This window comes from Solanum pennellii, chromosome 4 (assembly GCF_001406875.1).
Source record: "Solanum pennellii chromosome 4, SPENNV200".
Taxonomy (NCBI): Eukaryota; Viridiplantae; Streptophyta; class Magnoliopsida; order Solanales; family Solanaceae; genus Solanum; species Solanum pennellii.
Window position 1 is genome coordinate 39,544,174 of NC_028640.1, and position 9,509 is coordinate 39,553,682.

Consider the following 9,509-nt stretch of genomic DNA (forward strand, 5'->3'; position numbering starts at 1 on the left):
ATATATATATATATATATATATATATATATATATATATATATATATATATACCAGGAAAATTTTGTTTGTTCTAATTTGGGCAAGGGCTTTTCAATTAATCTTCTCACTCATTCCTGCTCCAGACTTCCACGCCTTTAATTAATTTTCTGACATCTTTAAACCTCTTTGCTCCAAATTTATGGCAGGGATTTGACGAATAATCACTAGCCTGTATTTTTCCCTAAAGGTAGATACATAATATGGGCCTCGGCAATCATGACGATAGAAGGGATAATTGTATTACTAATTAGTAGTATTCAGTATCTAATTTTAAAACAAAAAACAAGGGAACTGCATGCCTAGGAGTTGTAATCTTCTTGATTATCTTACATCTTTGTTTGGTGGGAAGTGAATTTAGAAGGAAAGATTTGATGCTAATGATATGTTGGACAAATACTTTTTTGTTGATGGAGCTTATATTATGTCACTTTTCTGATAACTATTAATCTTAGCATCGCTCAGGATATGTTGTATCCCTACCCTATATCTTGAGTAATCTTTGCTTGTTACTTCGTTCCTGCATTGCCTACATCAGTATCTTGCATCATTTCCTTCATTTTATAATGAAATTTGTCAACCTGAGGCTGTTTCATCTTTTTGGACTAATAGTTATTCCTCGAGCAACTCGATAGTGTTCTTAAAGGTAGCGAAGATTCCATAAGGTTCGGATTTTACATTTTTGAATTCTAATTTCCATTTAACTGGCTAATATCCTTATGCTTCCACTGGTGAACTGGAATCAGTACTCAAGGAATAGACTTGGTTTGTTTATTGCAGTCATGATGAACTCCTGTGCAGAAGTCGTGATCCATCAATTTCTGACTATGGTATGAGCGATTGGCGACCTTTGTAAATGTGGACTATAAAGTGCTTTATTCTTCTACATGTGACCTGATGATGTGTGCTGTTTAGTTGTTATGTTCTTCAGATTTGTGACATCAGGTGAAATAAGAAAGCGGTCCGAGTTTTTCGAACCATTTATTCTAGGACTAACAAATACCTCAGTGGAGCAGGTTTGTTTTAAAAACTTTTTCGAATTTTCAGACTTATTTTTGCACCAATGAACATATGCCTAAAATTGTCTGATGTCCACTAAATAAACTAACTTGTATGAGTACTTTCTTGCAACCTGTTTTGTTAAATGGTGTTCCACTGCTGTTAGAATCCAGGTCCTAAGCCATCTTGTTATTTGAAAACGCAGTTTTGCAAGTCAGCAGTGGAACCCATGGGTGAAGAGAGTGATCATGTGCAAATTATAGCCCTATCAGATGCATTGGGTGTACCGATCCGTGTTGTATATCTTGACCGAAGCTCATGTGAGAACAACAGCATCAATGTAAATCACCATGACTTTATTCCTACTAGCAGGGAGGTCGGGAATAGTGATGTTTCCAAGACCACAAATCGTCCATCTATCACCCTGCTGTATCGCCCAGGGCATTATGACATTCTGTACCCCAAGTGATATTCTTCAGCCTGCACTTGTTAGCTTTTTTTCATTTAGTTTGTGGAAACTTTGCTTATAGATATATTGATATGTATGATCAATGGTTATAGAAACTTTATGTTACCATCAATAATCTGACTTTGTCGATGAGGGCCGAACTGTAGATAAGTGGAGCTTTCTTAATCCTCTCATTACAGTGGTTTCTTAGGTGTGGATTAACTTTGAAGTTTTCTGTTGTAAAACTATATAGTAGAAACATATTTTTATTTTGGTAAAGGAAATGGTAGAAAATGTCAAAATTTTAGCTTGGATTCTTCTACAAATATGATAGTATATTGTTATATCTCCTCATGTACTGTCATGATATAGTAGAGACTCAAAAATTTGAAGCTCCACTTGTTACTCAACGCTCAAAGTTTAGGAATAGCTGAAGAAGAAGAAAGAAGATTTGGTCAGTTTGATTTCTTCAGTGAACCTGAAGACGACGTGATGTCTATTCAATTACAGAACATGGCTGGCTGGTCTGCCCAACTACCATATATTGTTTGATAGACCAGCCTGTTGATTGATATCTACTTGCTCATATCTTAGATTGTTTCGAATACCAATTAGAGTATTGTAAGTTTAAACATTGCCGTCCACCATTTCATAATGATAGCTGCATCTGCATTACAAACACAGTTAATAGTCAATACCTGCACATGAAGAGAACTCCAAATCCTAAAAGATATAGCAAGAGTTAGAAGTGTGTGTTTGTAGTTTTCTGTTTACAGTTTGTACAACACCAATGCATGGATACCACATTAATCTCATCCTCTCTATAATTGCTACTATAAACTTCCATGCTCTTCTCATCATCTGCTTTCTCCAAAATTCTTCATGACATTGAGATTTATGCCATCCATATCTTGCCCATAATCATCGTTCCACCATCAAATGTTGCACAACAACATTACCAACTATAAATGTACTTTACCACAAACAACAAGTTCACAAACTGAATTCTTAGTCATTACTCTCCCGACAATGATGTCATATTTATAAAACTCAAAAGTACTCATGAAAATAATTAGGTGAGAAAGCGATAGCTAGCAATAAAAATACTCAACAAGAGAGTCGGGGTCGAATCCCACAAGGAGTGATATATTTGTAGCAATTTAATTAGGAAATTAAGATGCAAACCAATTCATTGTAGCAATTAGGATAAATGGGTGGATGATTCCACCAAATTTAAGGAAAGGTTTCGAAATCAATTATCACGATTCAACTATAAACATGGATTCAAACAAGTAAAGGACGATAGAGGGGTGTGAGCATTTGTATCAACATCAAATGGGGGTACAAGTTGCTGCTCAATAACTAAATAATCATGGATAGGTTGGGTAATCATCAACGATACGGATCTTCTTTCAATCTCAAAACATCATATTATAGAATTTTCTTTCGATCTCATCCATGTAAATATATATCAACCCAATACCTTACTAAAATCTATCTTTCGAGTAGATTTGTTAATTAGAATTGAAATTAAAATTTCTTTTTTGAGCAAACTACAACGATCAAACTCAATTTGCAAGTATTAAGCTATTTACTCACTTCAATTAATCTCTTTGAAACATCAATCGAAGATCTAAGCTAGGATTAAGTTTGCATCCGTAATCCATAAATTAATCTCATGTTAAAAAACTCAAATCCATGAATAAACAACCAAAAAATAAAGGAAGACACTAGATCTACTAAATTAAATCAAGACCATGTGGAAGGAAGCTGATGGAACAGGTGAAAGGAACAAGTTCAGTGAAGCTGTCTGACGAGTTAGAGTTTGAGTTACACTAGGACTAGACTACTCAATCTTAATTTATGTACAAGTCTATACTTTGTACGACTTAAGCTGATGTAGCTGACTAGGATAAGGTGTACATAATATATTTGTGTTCTATTAGGATTCCTAGTGTAGCTAGTATAGAACTCTTCTCCTATATAAGGAGTATATAACTCAATCATTCAATTATCAATACAATCCTTGATTCTTTACATATCAGTGAGAATTCTACATGGTATCAGAGCAATAAAGTTTTTTCGCTCTTTAACATATTAGATCTGACCAAAAACAACCAAATTATCAAACCACAATGGCCCCTTCTACCAACACTCTTTCGACCTCTTCACTTCATCACCTTATTTCGTCCTGCTCCATTGAACTTAAGCCGACGAACTATCTTCTATGGAGGACACAAATAACTCAGATGATTCAAGTGATGAGATTAGACTATCTCATCACAAAACCTCGTAAAGAGACCTGTTCCACTGGACAGACTACTGAGAAAACTGTAGCAGGCGAGAAGGGTGCAGAAGACAGCAACATTGTTGATGACTGGGAGGAGAAGGATGTGTTACTAAGGAGTTGGATTAGGCACCTTAGCAGAAGAAAGCATGTACCTGATCGTAGGCTGCTCAACTGCCAAGGAGATGTGGGAATGCTTGGAAGAAGCATATCTTCAAGCAACAAAAGATAAGGAGTTTCAGCTCAAGCAACAACTGCAAAGTGTGAAGCTAGGAACCAAACCAATTGATGAATACATTAAGTAATTCAAAGACATATGTTATGGCGTTGCAGACATTCACAAACCTGTAGATGAGGATAGCAAAGTGATTAATTTTGCTAGAGGTCTAGGTCTTAAGTACAAGACCTTCAGAACTGTTAGGCAAGGAACGTATCCTAATTTTAATCAATTTATTAATCCTCTTAGGGGTTTTGATATGAGGGAGGATGAAGAAGAAGTGCCTCAACAAAATCATAACATGACATTCTTTACCCAAAGAGGCAGGGGAAGAGGAAATTACTCTCAAAGAAGAGGAAACAATAATTTTAACTCCAAAGGAAGATGATTTAAGCCTGCTGGACAGGGAACAGGTTTATAACAGCAGAAACAGACCTGGTCTTAAAAACAGTCCTTCAAGTGGAAGTCATGAGAGGAATAATTTTGATGCGTGTCAAATTTGTGGTTGGAATAATTATACTGCTCTTAAGTGTTTTACAGGTGAGATTACTCTTACCAAGCCGCAGATGATCTATCACAAGCATTGGTTGCTACTGATCTTCAAAACACTGATGACACCTTATATGTGGACTCAGAAGCAAATAGTCATATGACACATAACTCAGGTATCCTAACTGATCCTAAACACTATAATGGACCAGATAAAATTATTATTGGGAATGGATCAAAGTTAGACATAACACATGTTCAAATCAGGTCTAAAAATTAAAGGAAGTTCTTGTAGTCCCTAAAATTAATAAGATTTTACTCTCAGTTAGTAAGCTTGCAAAGGATAATTATTGCACTCTTGAATTTGATGAAACTAAATTTGTTGAAAAGAACAAGAAGACAAGGACACTGCTGGTCAAGGGAACTAAAAGGAATGTGCTTTGAAAGATAACAATCTTTATGCTTTAACTGCTACACACGATTGGAACACGTCAGACAACATGTGCCATACTAGATTAGGACATCCTAGTTTGAAGTCTTTAAAATTTTGAATAGTAATAGTTGCATTAATATTAGTAGTTGGAATGAAATATATACTGTTTGTTTTAGTTGTCAGTTGGGAAAGAGTTGTAAACTTCCTATTGGTTTGAGAAATAAAATTTATGCTCCTATGGAATCTTCCCAACATATGAAATATTATGTTTTTTTGTTGATGATCACACAAGATATACATGCATTTATTCACTGAAAAAGAAGTCTGAATTCTTTGAGACCTTTTTAAATTTCAGAATATGGTGGGAAAACAATTTTCTAAAGAGATTAAGATTTTTCAATGTGATGGAGGTGGTGAGTTTATCCAAACAGACTTCATTAAGCATTTGGAAGAGCATGGCATTGTGAGATGTATTTCATGTCCTAACACACCTGAACAAAATGGAGTTGCAGAGAGAAAACATAGGCATATTGTGTTGACTGTCTTAACTCTACTACTTCATGCTAATCTACCTTTGTTTTTATGGGTTGAAGCTTTCCTCACTGCAGTATTTCTCATCAATAGATTGCGTTCATCAGTCCTAAAATGGTGACTCCATTTGTTAAATTGTATGAGGAACAACCTTATTACAATAGTCTAGAAGTGTTCGGGTATATCAATGGTAACAATAAGGTTAGTCCAAAGACCTATCTTGTGTGTTCATTGGGTACAACAACTTATACAAAGGATATAGATGCTATCTTCCCTCTACAACGAGGATTTCATATCGAGACATGTTGTGTTTGATGAAAATGCATTATCCTATGTGTCTCCAAAGCAATCTCAGACTAACATTAATGTCTCATCTCATCTTGCTACTTTTGTTGAATCTTTCTCTAAATTGCAGGCACATGATTATTATGATTCAGGGGAAGTACAGGTTGCTAGCCCACACATTACTAGTGATAATGCTGCTACGCCTCATGTACTCATTGATGATGAGAGTATTATTGACATCTCAGGCGCAGGATCAAATGCTGAGGAACAGGTTGAGGTTGATGATCCATATAGTAGTATTGAAAGTCCAGCTGCAGATTTTGAATCTGCCTGCAGCAGTGAGGAACAAGTTGCTCTTACAAGTCCAGCCAATGATCATCATCAGACAACCACTTTAGTTAAACCAAATACTACTAAAGAAGCACTAAAATTACCTCGTTGGCTTGCAGCAATGCAGGAAGAAATTGATGTTTTACATACTAACAAGACATGGATTTTAGTGCCAAAATCTCCTGGTATGAACTTGGTTGGATAAAAATGGGTGTTCAAGACAAAATTAAAATTTGATGGAATAGTAGATAGATATAAGGCCAGACTTGTGGTAAGGGGATTCTCGCAGCTTTAAGGGATTAGATTTTGAAGAAACATTTAGTCCTGTGGTTAAAGCAATAATTAATAGGGTGGTTCTATCCATTGCTGTCAGTTCAAAGTGGGAAGTTAGACAACTCGATGTCAAAAATGTCTTTCTCCATGGTGTCTTACAAGAGGAGGTGTACATGAGTCAACCTCCTGGTTTTATTGATCCCTAGTATACTCAGCATGTATGTCTAGTTAAAAAGGAATTGTATGGTCTTAAACAAGCACCTAGAGCCTGGTTTGATAGGTTTAGCATGCATCTCTTACACCTTGGTTTCATTTGTAGTAAGGCTAACCCTTTCTTATTTATTTTGAAAACTCACAAAGGCAAAATATTTCTCTTGTTATATGTGGATGATATTATTATCATAGGAAGTAATCCATCTCATGTCTCAGTGTTGGTTCTACAACGTGGGAAGGAGTTCACCATGAAAGATCTTGGCAATTTACAATTCTTTCTTGGAGTTGAGGTTAAGTATTTTGATGGGGGGCATCCATTTAAGCTAGAGTAAGTATGTTGCTGAGCTGCTAGACAAGACTAAATGACATTTGCAAAGGCTATAGCCACTCCGTTGGCTCAAAAGCATGGTCTACATAAAGTTATGGGAGGCCTGGTTGAAACATCCTTTTACAGAATGATTGTAGGGAGTCTTCAATACTTGACTCTCACAAGACCATATATTACTCATGTTGTGAATTTAGCAAGCCAATTTATTCAAACCCCGAACAGTGCACATCTTCAAGGAGTGAAAAGAATTCTCATGTATACATCAGAGGCACTCTGCACTTTGAACTTAGACTTATTTCACAATCACCATGTAGGTTGTATGGGTACTCTGATGCTGACTGGGGAGGTTGTACCACTACTAGGAGATCAACTACAAGTTATAACATCTACCTAGGTGCAAACTGTATTTCTTCGACCTCCAAGAAATAATCCACAGTTGCTCTTTCAAGTGCTGAAGCTGAGTATAGAGCACTTGCCTCCACTGCATCAGAGATGACATAGATCATGTATCTACTTCATGATCTTGGGGTGTTTCTTCGATCTGTACCTACATTGTATTGTGACAGCATGAGTGCTTTGTACATGACAGTTAATCCAGTTATGCATGCTAGAACTAAACATGTTGAAATGGACTATCATTTTGTTCATGAGAAGGTTGTTAGAGGACAACTTGTTACTCAATTTGTGAGGTCTAAGGATCAGTTAGCAAAATATTCACACAAAAGTATTAACCAAACATGTTTTTGCTGAGTTTCATCGCAAGCTAGGAGTTACAGTTCCTCCACTCACTAGCTTGAGGGGAAGTGTTGAAGGATGCTGATGGAACAGGACAAAGGAACAAGTTTGGTGAAGTTGTCTGAAAAGTTAGAGCTTGAGTTACACTAGTACTAGACTACTCAATCCTAATTTATGTACAAGTCTATACTTTGTACGACTTAAATTGGTGTAGTTGACTAGGATAAGGTGTACATAATATATTTGTGTTGTATTAGGATTCTTAGTGTAGATAGTAAAGAACTCTTCTCCTATATAAGGAATATGTAACTCTATCATTCAATTATCAATACAATCCTTGATTCTTCACATATCTGTGAGAATTCTACATAACTCCATAATCACACCCCTAGAATTGAGTTTTAGCCAAACATCATAATGGAAAAGAAATTATACCAACTATGTTTTTAGCCATTAAAGTGTTGATAATCAACAATAATCTTCAACAACCACTTTGAATTGAACCCTCAATTGTCAATTACAAGTTGTCCAAAACCCAAAAACTAAGAGAAAAATAGAAAGGGTTTATTGCTCAATTTAAAAAAGCTAGAATGCATAAAAGATACATTTTCTCTATCCTTTGGGTTATTTATAATTTTTCCAAAAATTGGTCCAAAATTTCATGCGCGACTGGATCGATGACTTAGTCGGGCTCGTCTAGCACGATCGGCATATCACCGTCCTATTCTTCAGCTCGCCTTTTCTTGGCTACATGCTTTAGTTGTTTAAAATCCAGTTATCGAACTCGATTGAGTCAGCCTTTCATGTTCGGCGAATCATCGTTATCACCACTACTATAAAACAGTGAATACCCACCTAAAATTATCGACCTCAAATAGAAGTCGATAATTTTCGATCTCCGAAGGTCGGTATTGTTAAAAAGAATAAAAAAACTTTAGAAGATCGACCACAACGAGTCGATTTTTGTGATAAAATGGGAATATCAAAATACCGACCTCTAGAGATTAAAAATTTTCTCAGAAAAATGAATTACCATAAAAACTGGCCTCTTGATGTCGGTATTAAATAAATCAATTAATAACAATATTTTTTTTTCTTGGTTAAATATAATAACACAATTGAGAAGTATTTTGAATCAATTTTATTTAAATCGTCTTTCAGAGGACGTTTTGTGTAGAATAATAACAAAAAAATTATAATGTCAGCTTTCGAAAGTCGATTAAATTAAATAGTATGTAATTAAATTAATTTTCATTAAAATATTTATATAGTGGCTTTTAGAAAATTAATCAATTAATATTTTCAATTAACTTTAAATAAATCTTCTCCGGATGACGATTTTATATAAATTCAAAAATAAATCAATATAAAATACCGACTTTCTTATGTCAGTATTATTTAACTAACATTACTACTTCTTAATTTTCTTTATTTAATCTAATTTCTTTTAATAAAAGTGACATTTGGAAGTCAGTTTGTTTAAAATATTCCTATTAATCATAATGTAGCTATTGTGCATAATACAAAGGTTTCATTTTTTGAAATAGATAATAGAACATCATAAAGTACTATACAAAACAAGTTCTATCAAGATTTTTACGTTTTGATCTTGAATGGATGTCAAGTGTAGTGATCATATTGTAGGCAATATCATGTAAAGGATAATTCATCGGAATATGAAATATGTTGATTATATACTCGTCGAGTAGTTTGACAAAATCAAGTCTTATATATGAATGTTTCAGATATGAAATATATTATCAATTAAAGAAATACCAATGATCAATTTAAATAGATTTATATATTAAATTTGATATTAATAAACTTCGGTTGATCAATAAAATTAAATTTATGTGATAAGGAGTTATATATATATATATATATATATATATATATATATATAT

General features: G+C 34.5%; 1 protein-coding gene across 1 annotated transcript in view; it reads left to right on the forward strand.

The window, feature by feature from the left end:
* Positions 1–1,791, forward strand: part of LOC107017761 (ubiquitin thioesterase otubain-like) — a 10,483-nt gene extending 8,692 nt beyond the window's left edge. The window contains exons 6-9 of the mRNA XM_015218014.1: positions 650–702; positions 818–867; positions 953–1,053; positions 1,242–1,791. Coding sequence (XP_015073500.1) covers positions 650–702; positions 818–867; positions 953–1,053; positions 1,242–1,505 — 468 coding nt within the window. The 3' untranslated portion in view covers positions 1,506–1,791. The remainder of the gene's footprint in view (positions 1–649; positions 703–817; positions 868–952; positions 1,054–1,241) is intronic.
* Positions 1,792–9,509: the final 7,718 nt, after the last annotated feature.